General features: G+C 42.9%; 1 protein-coding gene across 1 annotated transcript in view; it reads left to right on the top strand.

The window, feature by feature from the left end:
• The window catches only part of GREB1L (GREB1 like retinoic acid receptor coactivator), a 113,822-nt gene that overhangs the window by 11,124 nt on the left and 82,520 nt on the right, over positions 1–20,178 (top strand). The window contains exons 3-10 of the mRNA XM_065398316.1: positions 724–900; positions 3,702–3,878; positions 4,686–4,808; positions 12,989–13,123; positions 14,311–14,448; positions 14,816–14,935; positions 17,888–18,025; positions 19,758–19,943. Of these exons, the coding sequence (XP_065254388.1) occupies positions 724–900; positions 3,702–3,878; positions 4,686–4,808; positions 12,989–13,123; positions 14,311–14,448; positions 14,816–14,935; positions 17,888–18,025; positions 19,758–19,943 (1,194 nt within the window). The remainder of the gene's footprint in view (positions 1–723; positions 901–3,701; positions 3,879–4,685; positions 4,809–12,988; positions 13,124–14,310; positions 14,449–14,815; positions 14,936–17,887; positions 18,026–19,757; positions 19,944–20,178) is intronic.

The raw sequence follows: 20,178 nt of genomic DNA, 5'->3' as shown, positions 1-20,178 counted from the left end.
TGAAGGTGGTTATTTTTCTTAGTAAACACTGGATATATACAGTCTTTTTTGTTATTAATATGTTTGTTTGGCACCAAGACACAAAGTTAAAGACTGTCCCCTTTATAAAGCTTACAATCTAAAGAGAGATACAGAGAAGATAGAACTCCCTGGGAATAATTTAAGAGGTTTGTTTTGTTTTGTTTTTATGAACTCATAACTTTTTTTGTTTAGTTTCAAGTGACATGTGCGGTATAGATGGAAAGGAAACATGGGGTGAGTTTTGCACACCGTAGGGTTTTTTCATAAGTTTGAGTGTTTTAGTGTTTCTTCTATTTAAAACTGGGCTTGAACAGTGGAAAAGGTATCAGCTTCTTAGCCATTTGATTTCTGATCTCCATAGTTTTACTTACTTTCTCCAATCAGAAGCCTTTTAGGTAAATAATGGCTATTTATTTTCTCTGAAGCCCCCTGCCAGTGAATCTGTATCCTTATTAAGGACCTGATCCAAAGCCCACGCTGAGCTCAAGGGAAGTCTTTCCCCTGACCTCAGGGGGCTTTGGATTAGACCCTAAATGATGATACATTTACACAATGTAAGTATTTTCTAAAAAAAAAAAAAAAATTAAATTAGATAATAACGGGAAACATCTTCCTTGGCTGCTTTGCATAGCTGAAACAAACAAAAGAGAAAGTGACCGCAAATCACTCATAAAAGTTTAATCACATATCTTTTCTTTTCAGGTTTTTGTCAAGCAGGCAAGGATTTGCGGTTAGTATCGCTGTGCGTGGAACAAATTGATATCCCAGCAGGCTTCCTGCTGGTAGGAGCCAAGTCTCCAAATCTTCCTGAGCATATTTTAGTCTGTGCTGTCGACAAGCGGTTTTTGCCAGATGATCATGGAAAAAATGCACTTTTAGGTAAATGGTTTTCATTATTATTCTTGGTACAACAATTGATAACTAAAGGTTGGTTTAAAGTTATACTAAGTTGACTCAATAAATGAATTTTTCTTAGTAGTATGTTGAAGAGAGTTCTGTATTAATGAAACTAAATCTATAACTGAACTTCTTTGAAAAGCAAGTTCAAAATAAGGCCCTGGTCCTGCAATTAACTGCGTGGGGCTCTACGTAGGTACAGGAGTCCACCTGCATGAAGTCTGTTGCAGCTCTGGGGCATAAATGTGAAACATAGTCCATTTTTAACCTCCAGTCAGTGAGTAAAAATTTCATTTCATGAATAAGCAGACACAGATTATATTTATAATAATTAAAAGATTAATCAACACAGTAACGTTTCTTGGTAATTGGAAACGCGCATCTGCACACCTGCCTTGCCTGCTTGGCTTATGACTGCTGGGTAAACAGACCAATAAAAATGATGTGGGGTTGTTGGTTTTTTGGCACCATCAATCGCCATCTTGAATCTCCTCTCTCTCTTCCCCATTGCTGGGGTGCCTGGAATACATTGAGGTGGACTTTTCAATAGACAAGAAATTACGCTAAAGCTTTAACGGATTTATTTAGCTAAAACTCTAGTCCAGGCCATCATTATCTTACATCCTAACTATTGCAGCTTCCTCGTTTTTGTCCTTGACAAATGCCATATTGTTCGCCTGTAATCCATTCAAAATGCTACTGCCAATATCATCATCTTGGCTCGTTGGTCCAATCACATTACCCTACCTGCCCTTTCCCCCGTTGTATCCCTCCTCTGGCTCCGCCTTTTCCACTTCCGTGTTACAAATTACTTGTCTTTCCTTTTAAGACTTTACCTTCATAGTTTAGCCTCTTCTTGCCTATCATCTCTTATTTGGTAATGAGCCAACAACTCATCTCTGCTCTGCCAGTGAGCTACTAAAATTAAAAAATTAAAAGTCTATGGGACTGGGTAATAATATATACAAGAGGTTTAAAATAATTGTCTCAGGAGCTCTCTGAGCCCCTGTTATTGATTTTTTAAATAAATCATGGAACACTGGGGAAAAGAAATAATATTGTGCAGTATTTAAAAAGGTAAATAGGATGATCCAGGTAGCTCACAGGCAAGTTAGCTTGACTGGGCAAAATCATGGAAAGTAATCAGTAAAGAATTAAAAGATGGCAATATAATTTAATGCCAATCAACATGGTTTTATGGAAAATAGGTCTTGTCAAAGAAACTGGATTTTGTTTTTTGATGAGATTACAAGTTTGGTTGATAAACTTAACTGTTGACGTAGACATCTGTAAGGCATTTGGCATAGTATCTCATGACACTGATTTTAAAAATTAGCATTATGCAAAAATCAGTGTAGCATCTATTAAATGGATAGATAGCTCTCAAAAAGTAATTAATGGGGAATCATCATCAAATAGAAGTTTCTAATGGAGTCTTACAGGCCGGGGTGCTGGAACAATTTTTATAGTGGAAGTGCTGAGAGCCATTGAACCAAATTGTAAACCCTGTATATAATGGAAACCACTTCAAGCCAGGGGGTGCAGCCGCACCCCCAGCACCCCTAGTTCCAGCACCTCTGCTTACAGGGACCTGTTCTTGGCCCCGTGCTCTTCAATATCTTTATCAGTGATTTAAAAGAAAATATAAACGTGTTGATGGTAAAATCTGCAAGTGATGCAAAAATTAGTGGATTGGCAAATAATAATGACATGACAGTTGTACAGAACAATCTTGATTGGTAAACTGGGCTTATTCAAACATGTGTTTTAATAAAGCCAAATGCAAGGTCATATGGTTAGAAATAAACTGCTAGCCTTCCCCATCCCTTACTCAGAAGCCAATTCTACTTGTGCACAGTTCTCATTGGCCTCAGTGAAAATTACATAGCCCTAATTCTGTAGTCCTACCATACAAACCCTAGTTCAAACATGTAATTCAGCTCTCTCCACAAAATAATTTAGTTTCTCTACTATCAAATGGTCTTCTGCCCAGTTTTTGGCTGTATTCCTAATCTGTTAAATTTAATAAAAGCTCTGAATTTCTGTCTGAGTAGAACTAAGGATTTTGGATTAAGTGATTTCTTATTTGTGCCCTTTTAAGACCCTAATAAGGGGGAAAAACATAAGTCATGAGAAAATAATCAGGACATGTGTTACACTTTTACATTTGAGAACTTAATAATGCAAAGATATTACTTAGCGTGCGCCCCACCCCCACCCACCCACATTTTGAAGGCTCCCTCTTCAGGAAGACCAAAGGGGAATTTCAGAGTGCCCTGGGAGTAAGGCTGCCTTAGGCAGCATTAACTTTATACAGAATGCTGTGGATCAGTTACAGTTTTGGGAAAGGAAGCATGCTTCTTGGAGCCGATCCTCCACTATGTGCTAGGGGTGGGGGTGAAAGGTACCGACATGGAGGGGGTTGGATCACTCTGTGTAATCGCTTTCTCAGTCTTCATGTACCTATCATGCTTGCTTCTGAGAATTTGCTCCCTTCTGAGGAACTGTAGAGTGTGAAAGATTGGGGGTTAGCTTTTGGGCCTAAATTAGTAACAGCTGGAGAGAAGGCATTTTCAAACAAAGTGCTGAGGCAGCAAAAGTCTGTCTCTGTTGTCTGTCTGTCTTCCTGTCATTCATGTGCTGTGTGTGAAGCTTACAGTAGATGTCTGAATGGGTGTATCCAGCTAGTAGATTCAGGTAAGGCTTAAAATGGCCTAATTCCCAGTATATGTCAAAAGGAATTTATTTTGTTTGTGTACCTTTTCCTCCCCCCTTTCCTGCAGGGTTTTCTGGGAATTGTATAGGCTGTGGAGAAAGGGGATTTCGATACTTCACAGAATTTTCCAACCACATTAACCTGAAACTAACCACTCAGCCAAAGAAGCAGAAGCACTTAAAGTACTACCTAGTAAGAAGCTCCCAAGGTGTACTGTCAAAGGGACCCCTTATCTGCTGGAAAGGTAAAAAAAAAATCACCCATTTGCTAGAAGCATACTTACAGATTTTAGAACGTTTTTATGTAGTGTTAGGTGAACCTTAAAAGTTTTCGGTTTAAGTATTTAAAAAGCTAGGGGGCGAAATCCTGGCCTCATTGAACTGAATGGCAAAACTCTCACTGCTTTCAGTGGAGCCAGGATTTCACCCAAGAGGCTAAAGATTTAGGTAAAAAGAGAGTTTCCCACCCATTTCTCTTCTATCCCCTCCCCACCACATCCCCAGAGGAGGCCTCAAATCCCCCCTTCTGCAGAAATAAAGCAGTCCATCAGCCTGATAACCCCTTCCTATGTCTCGGTGTTTTCTTCCGGGTCTGGCAAAGTGGCTCTCAGTCTATTCTCCAGCCGTAGTTCCTGGACTGCTCTGCTGATCTAATCACTTACAAATTCATGCTAGCACCTGTAGAAAAACTAACTCCACAAAGTGCACTCTAAGATAAAAGCTGGGGACACTGATCTCTGGGGAATGGAAAGAGGGATCACGTGTACTCAGGTTTTGCTATCTTGTTTTGCACCCTGGGTGCACCTTGAGTGAATATCTTCAGCTTTAAGTTGAGGGCCCCTTGTTATGAATGTTATGGGGAAGGTTTTTGTAACTAAATACTTAAATTAGGTTGGTTGAATCCTGGGAGATGTTTTAGCTGAACTTTGCTATTTGTTGCATGTCATACTGTATGTGCTTTTAATATTTGTCAATGTTTAACACCATTGCACTAAACTGTTGCATTGAAAGCCAGGCCTTGTTAATATGTACTGTAGCTGCTTCACTTCCAGAATGTAGAAGCAGACAATCATCTGCTGCTAGCCATTCTGCTAAACCAAATTCTTCAGTGTCACCATCCACGACCCCAGAGAGCGGAAGAGCTAATGGATACAAATCAGGGTTCACTCAGACAGGTAGGGGCTGAAAGTGCTGTATGCTGTAGAAATGACCAGTGGGGGTGGTAAAGTACCTCACATGTTTCATAGGATTGCAAAGTAGATTTTTAGCATGTATCAATTTTCAGGTTAAAGATAGAAAACATATTTCAAAATTTATACTGTGAATATTAAGGACCAGATGAGACGGGGATAAGTTTAGCTCTTAATAGTAGCTTGAAAAGTGTTAATGTTTTTTTTTAATCCATTTGATTAGTTATCTTTTTTATTTTTTTTTTATTTTTTTTTTTTTTTTTACTGATGTCCCACATGTTGTAAAATACTCACTTATAGTGAGCATCCTTAACAGAATGGGTACCTTGAATTGACATCTTTTTCCTCACTGGAGAAAAAAGTAGCCTTCTGTTTTTGATGTTTGACTCCCACTATTGTAGTGTGGTAAAAGTAATGATAAACATCAGTGATTTGCTAAGTGAGTTAAGACACATCATAGCCATATTGCCAAATCTTTGAAATTATTACCTCTTGGAGTTGTGCATTGATTTAAGTAGAAATAAACAAGTTTTCTAATAACCATAACAGATTTACCTAGAAGGGCTTTCCTTCTGGACTCAAAAGGTGATTTTTCTTTGGTGTGCTTTGTAGGTTGTTGCATTTTTGAAGCTGATTTATCTATTGCAGTTCATGTGCTTTTGTTTATTTGATAGATTTTGGAAACATGAGGCTTTTATTCAGATGAGCTATGATTGAATAGAGTGCACATCCCTGCTGTCTCTGAATGATGTAAAAACAGAACAGGATTTGTCACGTCTAAAAATCTGAGTTATCCAGGAATTTTAATTGGCCACATATATTTTAGAACATAGGCTTATATGGAGGGATCTGAAGAGCAAAATTTTAAAAAAAAACCTTGTTTCAATAATTCTTTTGCTTACAAGGAATGCTGAAAATAAATGAACAATAAAAATTGAACATTAGCATTCCTATTGGTGTTGCAAATATTAGTCAGTGTGTTCAGGGACACTTTGACTGAGATGTTGGGGTTTATTCCTACGTAGGAGACTATATTTCTAATCTGGAATGAGAATGTTGTCGTGTCCTGGGCTCCAGGTCCTTGCGTGAAAAATGAGCAGGCACATGAGAATCCCATTTTATTTGGCATAACAAATAATCTAATATTTACACAGCTTTGTCTGGGTTGCAGCTGACAAGTTAATAGATACACCTTTTATAGACTGCTTTCTCCTTATCAACTCACCATGATTTTCTTTCTGCTTGTCCTTTTGTATCACTATTTGTTCTCTCAGGTCACAGTTATCAAACCCTTTTTATCTCCTACCATTGTTACCTTCCAGTGAAGATAGTGCCACATTCAAAATACAAATTCCACTTGACAAGGGGGAAAAAGCCCCACCATATTTGTTTGTAGTGTATAAGTACTGTTGCAAACCACCTGTGATGAAAGTTCAGGTTTCTCCCTGGAAGTCTCCATAGCTAGTCATACACTAAGGTGAACTACCTTTCTCTGTTGCTTTCAGGTAGGTGTACTGAAACTAGGTTGCTTTCTGAAATTGTTCCTTTTATCACCATTTTTCTTTCCTAAGGTATGGACTTGAGTTCTTCCCTCTGTCTAGCTTTGTAACTAAAGTACAAGGCCCTAGCTACCTTAGAAGTTATATAACTGTTATACAAATAGCTCTATACAGAGGTTAAAAGAACATTAAGGTTGCAAAGTCAAGCACGTCAAAGGTAGGAAATGCCAGAGTTGAGGTTGCCTTAGTATGGTCCCGTTGTGTGCATTCTGAATACAATAAGTGGAATTGTATATTTTTATATTTTTGACATAATATCAATGCTTACTTGTAAGCATTTTTTCAGTTTTTATCCATTTATTTTCAGAGTTGTGGGAAATTATGGAGAAGGTCAAGCAATAATTATTTCATGACAGGAGACATTGAGATTCAAAAATGTAAAGCTTTATAACTGTTAAAACACAAATTGTCAACATCATATGTCAAAGTGTACAAAATAAATATCCTTAAATCAAACTCTAATAAGTTCTCAAGCAACATTTTTCTTTCTTTACCTGTGTGTAAATTTTGATTATTATCCATGGAAATACCTTTTCATTGATTTGTGTGTGCACGGGGAAATTGACATTTACCGCCATTTACCAATAAAAATCTAATTCTTCAAAGACTAATTATGATAAGTCTTTAATTATATGATCACATACTGTTTTTTCCACAGGACCACTTCCTCACTGAGTGTATAGGCTGGATTGTGCTCAATGAGTAGCTATCCAATATTTTTTCTCCTCATTGTTTACTGAGTGGCCCCAGACCTTATTTACTGCACACTATTCAAACTCCTCTCTGAGGACAGAATTATTAATTTCCTCATAGGAAATTTTCTGTGATGCCCATCACAAGAATATCCAAGTGCTTCACAAATATTAATTAATTTGTCTCAACAAAACCCTTGTGACATGAAGGTGTGGTATTATCCCCAATTTACAGATGGACAGCTGAGGCACTGAGAGGCTATGGTCAAAATTTGAATTTGAGATGTGTAGGACCTGATAATACTTAGTATTATGTAGCACTTTATATAGTGAAGCACTGCTTCCATTGACTTCATTTGTAGGTGTGAGTGGTCAGCACTTCTGCAGATCGAGCCCTACAATCTGAAGTTGGGCATGCAGAAAATAAGGAATGCACAATTAGCTACCTCCTGTGAGAAGTTTGGATTAAGTGACTTGCCCAACATCACAAAGGGACCCTGTTGCAGAGACATGGATAGAATCTCAGAGACCGAATCCAGTTCTCCAGGGCAGTGTTCCATGAGACCATTCTTTCTCTTCCTATAGTCCTCTGCCTTGTTCATTATGCACCTTCAAACTTCTACAACAAATGAGACAGGAGTTCTATAGACAACAGCCTCTTTTCACTACACAGCCCTGATTCATCCCCAGAGTAGGTCCATCCTGTGCATTGAGTGAGGCAAGAGTCTTGTGGGAAAATCAGTATGTGATCATCTTAATCCTAGTCTTGCTCCTCATCCAGTCTGGCTCCCCCTCCACTCTCTCTTCTTGTCCCAGAGTCTTTGCCCAGCCAGTTCTAGTTCTCCCACCACATCCCAACTCCTTGCCAGCTCCGTCTCTTTCCCCCCCCACCATTGGTTCCTAGTCCTTCTCCCCAGCTCCTTATCAGATCTCTGTGTTTCCCCCATTCTCACTCCCTGCCCCGACTGGCTTTCAGTTCAGTCTTCTTGCCCAACCAGTCCCAGCCTCTCCTCCCCTGATGCCCAATACCAATCTCCTAGTCCAGCCAACCTCAGTCTCCCCCTCTAACTCCTAGTCTCTGTTTCTCTCCAACCCTTCCAGTCCCAGTCTCATCAGACTCCTTGTCTCAGTCTACTCTCCCTTCCCTCCAGTCCATCTTTTGCCCTCTCTGCATTAAAAGCAGATGGCTTCCTCCTCCATGCCTCCTGGGTTGTCATGGAGCGGACAGGATAGATAAGCTCCTTGCTTTCAGCTCCAGTGCCCAGCCAAGCCTACCTTGGCCTACAGTACCTCATAGCAGCCATTACAGGGAAAGTCCTAATGAGCCCCTGTAGCCTGATCCTGGACAATTTTCAGTCACCCTGTGGGGATAGTGCATGCACCATCCTGTCACCATGGATGAGCTAGGAGTGGATAGAGCATGCACATTTGCTCTGTGGGGATGGTACTTGCATAGATCCAGTCAGCACTAGGAGTTGGGAGGGGATGGAGCATGCTCAGTGAGGTTAGAATTTTGGAGATTTTAGGTGCAAATATTCAAGAAGTCTCTAATAAGCATGTGCGAACTGCAGTTTTTCATACAGGTATAACTGGGCCAAATTTGGGAGGATTTTCATAAGGATGGCAAAAGGCACATCTTTGACACAAAGGACACTCTCCTGCCAAATTTCAAGACACTTCTTCAAAGCATAGGGGTGCTAACGCTTTGCAGAGGAAAGGTCTCCGGAATTTTTTAATATGGGAAAAATGTATTTTCCTTTGGTTTTGTTCTTGGAAATGGCTGATCTGTTTTTGCTGAAAGTTTCCAAAACCATTCAGCCAGAGGCAGACACCTAGCATGGAAAATTTCAACCCAAGCAGTGAGTTTCATAAAGTTATAAGCAACTGACTATAGGGTCTTAAAATGGGAAGTGTAGGGCAACCTTAATGGGCGTTGCTACCAGCCCTTTATACAATACACTTTTGTGGTTTTGTGTGAGTGCATATGAAAATACACACAAATCCACAATTGTGTATATATAGGTTATAGACTATGCATATATTAATATTAATTAGAGACAAACAACTTCCATATGCTTCTACACTGCCCACTTGAAGGAGGCATTGGCAGATGCATTTGCCACGGTGTATTTAATAATAGACTATCAGGTTTCACCAGAGCCTCTGACCTTGTGTTAACTGGTCAGCCATTTGGCATATTTCCTGTGAAAATGGGACAAGTCATTCTGCTGGAGTGGAGTCAGAGATCCTGTGACCATTCTCAACCTTGATTATTCCAGCTGGCAAAATAGTCTCTCTCCTCCTCCCATCGTTCCCAGAGTGGTGTGGTGTGTTTCAAGGTATATCAGTTTGGCAGATCAGGTTGGTAATGTCCTTGCCTTCTGTTTTCTTTCTGTTTGAGTATGGAGACATGTGTAGGTGGAACCTAGCATAAACTGCTTACTTTTTACAGATTAATTTATCCAGTGAAATCCAGTAAACATTCTTTCAGAAGAGTTCATCCTTCTGTTGTAAGAATTTAGAGCTGCCTGTGTCCAAAGCGTAGAATTTGATCTGAATAAAGTTGCAGATATTAAATGTCTAATGGTTAGAGCAGGGGGTCTTGAAGTCTGGAGATCTGGGTTCTGCTCCTGATTCGGCTGCTGATTTGTTATATAATCTGGGGCAATTCATTTAAACTCTCTGTTCTACAGTTTTCCCACCTATAAAATGGGAATAATAATACTTATCCACCTTTGTGAAGTGCTTTGAGGGAAGTGTGTTTTAGTAGTTTGAACACAAGAAGTGGTATCAGGAACCCTTGAATTCTGATCCCGGCTCTGATACAGACTCTTTCTGTTGCTGCGGGGAAGTCACTTAACCTCTCTGCTTCAGCTTCCCTGTCTATAAAATGGGACAATCATGTTTACTTGCCTATCCCATTGAGCTATTGTGAAGAACAGTTAGATAATATTTGAAAAGCATTTTGAATGTGAAAAATGCTATATAGGTTATGTAAGTGTTAAGCATGATGAAGAGTTGTTTTTAGTAGTAGTATTATCATCATCCTTCAGTATTACATCATGGGGATTTTATTTTATGCAAATAGCCTTCACAACATACAAGATCTGTAAGCATAAAAAGGAGAAAGATACTGTCTAAAATTTACCATGACTCTCGTATAAATCCTGATTATGATCCAACTTTGTATGTTTGGGTAGTCAGGAGTTTTGTTAAACCCTCCACAGAATTCCTGTATTTTAGGTGCTCAAAATATACTTCTCCTTCTTTAACTTCCTTTAAAATTCTCACAGTGCCTAAAAGCACTGGTCGTGATATCTTGCACTACTAATGCATTCTTGAGGTACTCATTCATGCCCTTAGGGACCACTCCAAGTGCTCCAGTAATTGCTGGGATCATCTAGTTTTCCATAATCGTTCCACTTTGTGGCTCAATTCTTCATACTTCACATCTTCTGCTCTTGTTTCTTTTTTATATTTCTGTCTGCTGGTATGACAATATCAATTAACATGGTCTCGCTTGTCTTCTTTTCTACAGCTATGTCCAGCCTGTTTTCCTGCTCTGTTCAGTTTGTGACAATTGCCAGATCCCATAAAATCTTAGCTTCTTCGTTCTATAGAGCACTTTTGATTTGATGGTCATAATACCACATGGTTTGTTTAATTCCATACTTGCCACAGAGTTTCCAGCGCAGACACTTGGTGACCTCATTGTGTTTGTTCATATATTGTCTCGCAGCCAGGCTCCTGCAGACGCTCTGCATCTTTTCCTTTTCAGAACATATTCTGCAGTTTGGTGTGCAGTTCTATTGGTCAATTTTGTTTAGAACATAATTAAGCCTTAAGGACTGCGCTCATGCTCATAATGAGGCTTCTTGTCTCTCTTTTGAGGTATCCTTTAACAAACTCATGGCTTGTAGATCTTCTATTGCTAATGGATTTGCTTGTTCTCTGCCACTGTCCATGCAATGATTGCTATGTAAATCTTTCGAGTCATTCTTTGACAATTTGCTTTCTCCTTTCTTTCTTGGATTGGGATGCACACTTAGCTACGGCTTATTATCATGACCAGATGATCTTTTACTGAGACTGACTCCTCATATATTTTGATGTTGTCATTCATTGTCACTTTCCTCCTCCACACATAGCAAACCTTTTTCCATTATCACATCATTGAACGTACATCCTGCCCATGTCTTGACTGATGCTCATCACTCTGCATCCCTAGGAGCTTTTTTGTTTGGATGTTAAATTTTTTCTTATCTTGATTCCATTTGATCATTCTGGCAGTGTACCATACTGCTTGTATTGTCCACATATTAATGGCTTGGATCAAATTCTTCAAGTTGAGTTTTGTTCTTAGATTAGTTCTTATTCATCTGTAGTATCCTTTCCTCACTTGTTCATAGGGATCATGCTGAGAGAGATCTTGGATAGTACCTTCGTTAACTTCTATGCCATTTGATTGTACCCATTTTGTCCTCTTTACAGATGTTGGCACACATTTAGCCAAGCCAACCTGTAGCTTTATATGTTCATCAAATTTTTCTACATGTGTATCTTCTTTTGTGACAGTCCATATAGTATCAGATCATCCATATATATCAAATTATTAACTGTTTGTTGCTCTTTGCTAATATGATAAACAAAATCTCAACTGTCGCCAGGGCCGGCTCTGGCTTTTTTGCCGCCCCAGGCAAAAAAGCCTCCGGCCGCCCCCCCCCCCCCCCGCGGGGGGGGGGCGGAGCCGGGGGGGGGGGGGCGGCGAGCCCCGGCGGGGGCTCGGCTCTCCCCCCGGCGGCCGGGGGCAGGGCGCGGGCGGAGGGCGGCGAGCCCCGGCGGGGGCTCGGCTCTCCCCCCGGCGGCCGGGGGGAGGGCGCCGGAGGGGAGGACGGCCGGAGCCCTGGGAGGAGGGCGGCCTCCCCCCGGCGGCCGGGGGCAGGGCGCGGGGGGGAGGGCGGCGAGCCCCGGCGGGGGCTCCGCTCTCCCCCCGGCGGCCGGGGGCAGGGCGCGGGCGGAGGGCGGCGAGCCCCGGCGGGGGCTCGGCTCTCCCCCCGGCGGCCGGGGGGAGGGCGCCGGAGGGGAGGACGGCCGGAGCCCTGGGAGGAGGGCGGCCTCCCCCCGGCGGCCGGGGGCAGGGCGCGGGGGGGGAGGGCGGCGAGCCCCGGCGGGGGCTCCGCTCTCCCCCCGGCGGCCGGGGGGAGGGCGCCGGAGGGGAGGACGGCCGGAGCCCTGGGAGGAGGGCGGCGAGCCCCGGCGGGGGCTCCGCTCTCCCCCCGGCGGCCGGGGGCAGGGCGCGGGGGGGGAGGGCGGCGAGCCCCGGCGGGGGCAGGGCGGCCGGAGCCCTGGGAGGAGGGCAGCGAGCCCCGGCGGGGGCTCAGCTCCCCCCCCCCCCCCGCGGCCAGAGCGCCGGGGGCTCGGCGGCCGGGGAGAGGGCGCCGGAGGGGAGGGCGGCCGGAGCCCTGGGAGGAGGGCGGCGAGCCCCGGCGGGGGCTCGGCTCTCCCCCCCCGCGGTCAGAGCGCCGGGGGCAGGGCGGCGAGCCCCGGCTGGGGCTCAGCTCTCCCCCCCCCCCCCCCCCCCCCGGCGGCCAGAGCGCAGGGCGGCGAGCCCCGGCTGTGGCCCCGCTCTCCCCGGCGGCCCGAGCGCCGCGCCGCCCCCCTCCAGGTGCCGCCCCAAGCACCAGCTTGGGTGCCTGGTGCCTGGAGCCGGCCCTGACTGTCGCTTTCTCTCTTGTTTTCACTCTCTCTTTCTCTCTTTCTTGCTTTCTATCATTGGATGAAAAACAGTATATAAATTTAAGGTAGTACTAGTTATTTGTAAGATAAGTCCTTCTGTGATGACTTCTTAGGGGTGTACCGATATGTCTATAGATATTTTCAAATAGTTATTTAATCAAACAATTTTTTTTGTCAGACTCCTCAGTATTCAGTCCAGCAAAATCATCTTCTGCTGTTCATATAAGTGGAACTCAAGACCTATCCCGGAACAAGAACATAGTGAAACCACTGGCTTTGTCTGTGCAGCTTGTAGGAAAGACATTTGCCACAGGTAATAATTTACTTTACAGAAAGCCAAGTGGGGTAACGAGCTGTCTGTCTAGTAGTGGGTACATTTGTTATCCATACCCCAAAACTTGTGCACCGCTTCAATACTCTGTGCATGCACATCTTGCACTGCCATCGGTATCCCAACCTTGGATAGTGTCCTGGTTCTCAAACTTGACAGTTTGGTCACTGTACTTTAAAGGGGACCAATTATTTCCCTGGCTGAGCTCCATAAGAGAGAGAACAACCCCATGGAGTCAACCTTGCATGACATGGCACCTTTAAATAGCTCTCAGTCAAAGAGGTAAGAATCCTAATCTGTCTACATGTTGTTGTCCATGAATGACTTATGTAGCTTCTTCAGAGATGTTGCATGAAATTTACCTTCCTTTTAAAGGAGGGCTAGTGTTAGTACTCTTTCATTGCTTGAATTGTGAATCCTTAATAACAATGGGATATCTAGACACCTCATTTGGACAATGAAATCAGTAATCAGGCATATAAACTAGGTATTAATACTGGCTCCAAATTTGAGAATTGCCAATTTTAAGACACTTGTGCAGGATTATGATGTCCTGTTGGGTGACTGTGGTTGAAGATAGGACTCTGTAGGTAAAGTAAGGCCCCCTTTTATTGCAGAATTATGTAATTTTAAATTGAATTGCTCCCACCTTCACTGCCCACTAATATGATATAACTTTGTGGTAAACATTCAAACAAATAATAGGAGTCAGAAGAAGAAATCTAAAATTTACCAAGCCAAATGTAAATCTCTCCTTGCTGCCTATTGAAAAATTTGTATCTCTCGTCACTTTTAGCCTAAGCAGTGAGGTAAAAGATGTATAAAGAGGCCGGAGATCTCTAGAAGCTAAATTAATGACAAACATATTTATCATTTTCAGTTTTCAATAAGGATGCTTCAAAATTCGTACTGGATTTTATTGTTGTGTTTCTGGCTTTGTTTTGTTTTAGTTCTCCCTCTCCCCCCCCCGCCCCCCGAAATACAGAAGCCCTACTTAAAGATCAAAATTTTGCTGCCAGTGCCTGAGTTATTCTCCACTGGTTGCCCCAGGATTAAAGTTGACTCAGTCACCAATCTTGTTCTGTTCTTGCTTTACATTCTGAAATATGTTTTATTTTGTTTTAAAGATTGTCTAAAGCTGCTCTCTTTGTGTATTTTGTTGTATTCAGCTCCACTTACACTGCGTAACAGCGATGTTGCAAATGGAAACAGTAGTGGAGGAAGAAATAATGTGTTGAGCTCTACATTCTCTCGACCTATGCCTCACTCAACTTCCCCCAGCCCTGGCTGTTTTTCAGTAGATCAAGGTAAAAGAAAATCTGTGTTTTTTATTATTTTATTTTAAACTCTTTACTACATAAGCTGTTGAGCCTGAAAACTGTAACTTTGCTTTCTTTTCCACCATAGCTGTTTCCGCAACTCTTCCCTTGAGATGTAGTGTGTTGCTGGCATAAGTGTTGATGATAATGATACACACCTCATTATAGATATTAGTGTTTCTCAGATCAGAATGTGGCCTGATGTAAAATTGAGAGCAACTCTAAACTCAGTAGAACTATGCCAACATAAAAACAGTGTGAGGTCAAAATCCAGCCCAGAGTTTGTGTATCTGAATGTAAATGGTAAGTGGGAAGAAGTGTATTTTGAATTATCTTTTCCTTTATTTCTCCTCAGCATCAATGTCTAGTTCTGGGCCACCAAAGAAACGACACCGGGGATGGTCTCCTGGGTCACCAGTCCCACCTTCTGGTTTAGTTGTACCTGTTCCGACAATTCGGCCTCTTACAAGAACAGGTAAAACTTTAATAATTATGTGAATTTTCATGACTAAAACTTCTGCTCATCCAGCTCAGTGGCATGATAGTGCTTCTCTGAACTGTTGGGCAGGACATATCATTACTTCTATTGAAAGTAATGACCTCAGGTCTCACTCGGGTTGGGGTCCGGTTTTGCTAGGCACTATATAACACGTGTGATGACATGGTCCCTGCCCCAGATAGCTTACAATCTAATTTAAAATTAGCATGACAGTTAATGGGGAGCGGGAGAAGTGAGGATGAGGATAGTAGTACTACAAACACATGGTTAACCATCCAACTCGGTGCTTCCAAAATTGTTTGTTATAGGTATGTGTGTGTGTGTGTGTATATATGTGTGTATGTGTGTGTGTGTGTATATATGTGTGTGTGTGTATATATATAGATATAGATGCAATTTCCATTGGCCCTCACCTTGAGATTGTAACTTCCCAGAGTGGCAGAGCATGATGCGGATGCTCCGCTCCTGCATGGAAGGGAGGGTCTTGCATAGCTTAATTTTGGTCACTGCGAACAAAATGGCATTGATGACAATCCCATCCTTAGCTCAAAGGATGATGACCACGATATAGGGCGTTGAAAGTGAGGGGATTGAGAATCCTTAGGACTCCATCAAGAACGTGTAATGTTGGCATCCATATTGAGATAAGAGTTAGGGTTAAATAAAAAGGTATATTAACTACTTATATATTCTAATGTGGTAGTTTAAAACCTATAACTGCTTACCACAGTAATACTTGTCAGCTATAGCAGTCAAGGTGTTTTGCAAAGGAAAGTAAGTATTGTTTTTCCCCATTTTACAGAAAGGGAAACAAGAAATTAAGACCCCAATTTTTAGAACTGCCGATGATTTTTGGGTGCCTCAATTTCTGGGTCTTCAGTTTGGGATACCTTGGGCCTGACTTTCAGAGAGGTTGAGCATCCACAGTGGGGTCAATGGGTGGCGGGTGGCTCAGCACCTCTGAAAGCATGGCCCTCTGTGTGTCTACATGGGCACTCAAAATCAGTAGCCATTTCTGAAGATCTTGTCTTAAATGACTTGCTGAAGGTAATACAGAAAGTTAGAACCCTGATCTCGACTCCCAAACTCATGACCTCTCTCTCGATCACTCAGTCCTTTTGTGGTAACCATGAATACACTTTTACTGGCAAAACACATGAGCAACATTTTTAACTTGTCATTTAAACATGGAAGTTTTCAAACCAGTTGCATGTGGTCAGAAGCCATCTTCTCTTTTGTTGTTGCCAGTTTACTTGCATAGATCTACTCCATGCCCATGTTGCATTTGTTCCCAGAGAGAAAGTTCTGAATTAAACAGACTTCTAGAAACAGATAAGTTCCCACAATTAAAAAAAGTTGAATTTCTTTAACACCTTTCATCAGAGGATTGAAAAATTCATCATGAACAATTTAAGGAAGTCTCATAATATCCCAATGAGGTAGGAATTATACTGACAGATTATAATACTGAGGCACTGTGCTTTCTTTTCTTGTTTTGAAAGCTGCTGTTGCTCCTTCATAACTGAAGTGTAGTTTTCATCTTTCTATACCTTCAGAATGGTATAAAGTGGTATGCAAACAGCTTTGAGATTTTGGTCTACATATTGTAGGTCAAAAGTTAGTGAGGTCTCTTCCTTCTTTGTGCTCAGGGCCGGCTCCAGGCACCAGCAAACCAAGCAGGTGCTTGGGGCGGCACATTTTCAGGGGCGGCATTCCAGCCAGCCCCCCCCCCCTTTTTTTGGGGGGGGGGGCGCTTGGGTGGCAAAAGCCTAGAGCCGGCCCTGGCAGCAGCAGCGCGTCCTGCACCGGGGGCGCCCTGGGGCCGTTGCGGTTCGCGTCGGGGAGCAGCGCCTGCACCTTCTGGCCGGGCGGGCTCTGAGCGCGGGACACTCAGGCTGGGGGCTGCCCCTCGGGGCACACGGAGCCGCCCCCCAGCGCCGCAGCCAGGGCTGGGCAAAGCAGCCAGAGCCGCCCAGGGACTGCGGCAAAGCGGCCAGGAGCAGCAGCAGCAGGAGCAGGGCCATAGAGGGCGGGGCGCTGCCGTGCGGGGCCCGCATCCCGCTCTCCGGGGCTCCGCTCCCTCTGGGGCTGCCCTGCCCCGGCTCATCAGCCCCCTGCCAGAGCGGTCCCCCGGCTCTGTCCTCCCCGGTCCCGGCCGGTCCTGGAGGCGGGAGCCCCAGCTGGAGGAACCCTGGGCTGAGGCGCGGCCCGGGAGCCCGCTGCTTACCCCAACCCTGTCAGCGCTGGACTGGCTGGAGGTGAGGGGGGAGTGGGTGGAGTCAGCGCTGGTGGGGGGAAGCCCAGCGCTGGGGCGGCAGGGGGTGCAGGTGGGGTAGGGGGGAGAGCCCAGGGTTCGGGCGGCAGGGGGTGCGGGTGGGGTGGGGGAAAGAGCCCAGCGCTGGGGCGGCAGGGGGTGCGGGTGGGGTGGGGGGGAGAGCCCAGGGTTGGGGCGGCAGGGAGTGCGGGTGGGTGGGGGGGAGAGCCCAGTGCTGGGGCGGCAGGGGGTGCGGGTGGGGTGGGGGGGAGAGCCCAGGGCTGGGGTGGGGGGCAGCCAAACATTTTTTTGCGTGGGGCGGCAAAAAACCTAGAGCTGACCCTGTTTGTGCTGACAGGGGTAGCATTGAAAAGTGACCTTTGTGAACACTTTTTCTAGTACTTGGCTTTGTTACAATATGCATATTCAAACCTGGATTTTTCCTCTCCCTCTCCCTGAAACAATACAGTAGTTAGAAAAAAGTTTTATTTTAGTGGTGGGGCCAGGGAAGGATATTGGGTCTTAATTTAAATTCTTTAAAACTGTAATAGGAAATGCAAAGGTATTTTGAATTTTATTGCAGTTAGTGATTTGCAGGAGTGTTGTTTGTTCATAGGGCCAAATCACAGTATGAGCCTTTTGGTAATGGAAGTTTTTCTTTCTTTATTTTATAGATCCTCTTTTGTCAGTCCCAGTTCCTCAATCCATGTTAACTGGAATTTTACAGCCTCAACCCATCCCTGCAGGGGAGACTGTAATAGTTCCTGAAAACCTGCTGAATAACTCAGGAATCAGACCAGTGATTCTTATAGGTAAGCTTTACATTGTGATAAGGAATACTGTACCTCTTGAATAACTGCATGTTCCCCCTGGGATTTGAGGTTTTTTGAGGTAATGAAATTCACTTTTGTGATCAACCCATAAGTACAACAGAAGGTGACTGTGTTTCATAAGCCTTTCAGCAGCCTCTTGTGTTAATTGTGCAATATTTATGATGAGAAGTTGGGTGATTTTTGTCAAGACCTGACATACAAAAGGGTCCTGGCCAGATCAGATTAGACCCTAAATTTGGGTTTTGTATAAACAAGCCTTTTACAAAACCTAAGAATAGACGTATTTCCTTGGAATTAAAACAACTTTCCAATACAAACAGTTTTCCCAGACAAATAAACATTCCTCTACAGTGTTTACAACCAAACCTTATAGCCCTGTGCTACTGCCTGAAACGGAGAAAGTGAAATTGATGTTGAACTGACCAATCAAAACAGACTAGCTTCCCCCCACCCCATGTCTAAACTAGGAAAAATGGAAAAAGTAAGCAGCCAGCATGAATAATAAAATATAAATTAGAATGTTAAAATATTTCACCTGTATAAGGTGTGTTGTTAGTAATATACTATGTGTAAGGACATTGCTGTTACATTAAAAATATGACTTTTAATGTGAAAGTGTCCCTTTGAGGTGTGTTACTGCAAAATAATAATAATTAAAGAAAATTTACTCAAATTGGTAAGTTGTGCCACTACTTGATGCGGTAATTCCATCATTGTTCAGTTCAGTGCAATATTACCCCTTTGTATAAAGCACCCTGCATATTAGGGAACCATATATACCCATATGACCCCTGGAATTAATTATCATAAATTAAGTAGTGGAAAATTGCTCTAAGTCCTTAGTGACACAACTGGCCTTTATACATAGTTCCACTCGAGTTAATGGGGCTATCTACGTGAATAAAGATTGCAAGGTTAGGATTACAGTTAATTTGTATTTTTTTTTATTTTATGGAAGTGCAGCCTAGAGAAAGTCTAGGCCTTAGCATACAGTTCTATAATTTCCATAACTTCATTTCCTTATTAAAGATGAGGCTCCTGGCAAGTTGGCAGCGCAGTCCTCAGGTGGGCCCAATGTTAGTGTCCCTGGGAAAAACTGTCTTATTGGTAGTATAGTACCAGATATACCAGGATTGAAAAATGTACATGAGAAAAAAGTAGTCTGTTTCTATCTTTGTCATTCTTAACCTTACCAAAAAGATTCTATCATTAATTGATGTCTTAATTAAACCATTCATGAAAATAACATTTTTTTATCTGCATTTAAATGTTAAGATGTTCATCAAAACAGTACAGAGTACGGCAGTGTCTGAAGCACATTTGTTCTATTTGTGCTGCTTTTATCAGGTTAAGATTTCTGTACTGCAGTTCTGCAGATTTTGCACACTAAATTATTGGTAATGTGAGTTTTATGCATTTAAAGGTCATGGTAACAACTGAGCAGATTACTTAGTAATTATTTATTCAAAGACAAATATCAATCTTGGTGCTGGGCAGACCATCACAGTAACTTTTGGTAAATTGATATTGACATATATAGGGTAATACACTATTGGCATACTTGATTTCTTCTGTAGACAGTAATAATGTCAGTTTGGTCACTGTCGTCCCATCTTTTGCTATGTAGCATTAAACAGAAGTTAGGGAACATAACTATTGCAAGATTTTGTATAATAGCTTGTTTTGAGTATTTTTATTTTTGTTTTTGAAGGTTATGGCACTTTACCCTATTTCTATGGCAATGTTGGTGATATTGTAGTAAGTCCCTTGCTGGTGAATTGCTACAAGATTCCACAGCTGGAGAACAAGGATTTGGATCTTTTGGGATTGACTGGCGCTCAATTACTAAGTGTGGAGAACATGATTCTTTTAACGATACAGTATCTTGTCCGGTTAGGTAAGCCATTTCTCATATTCATTCCAGTTTTTATTGTTTATGACTTTTGTTTTCTCCCTTCATCTCCAATATGTCCTACCTCTTGCTGGTAGCCAGTTTTCTGTCTATCTTGCAGCTGGAATAGATGACTAGTTTCTATCTAGAGTCAGTGCCAGTGCTATTTTGTAAATCTGCCTGAAAAGGAGGTGAATTTGAAGGGTGATATTGTTCTCTGTCCTCCCTGTGACCAAGGTCA

This window comes from Emys orbicularis, chromosome 2 (assembly GCF_028017835.1).
Source record: "Emys orbicularis isolate rEmyOrb1 chromosome 2, rEmyOrb1.hap1, whole genome shotgun sequence".
Taxonomy (NCBI): Eukaryota; Metazoa; Chordata; order Testudines; family Emydidae; genus Emys; species Emys orbicularis.
This window is presented reverse-complemented; position numbering and strand designations above follow the sequence as displayed.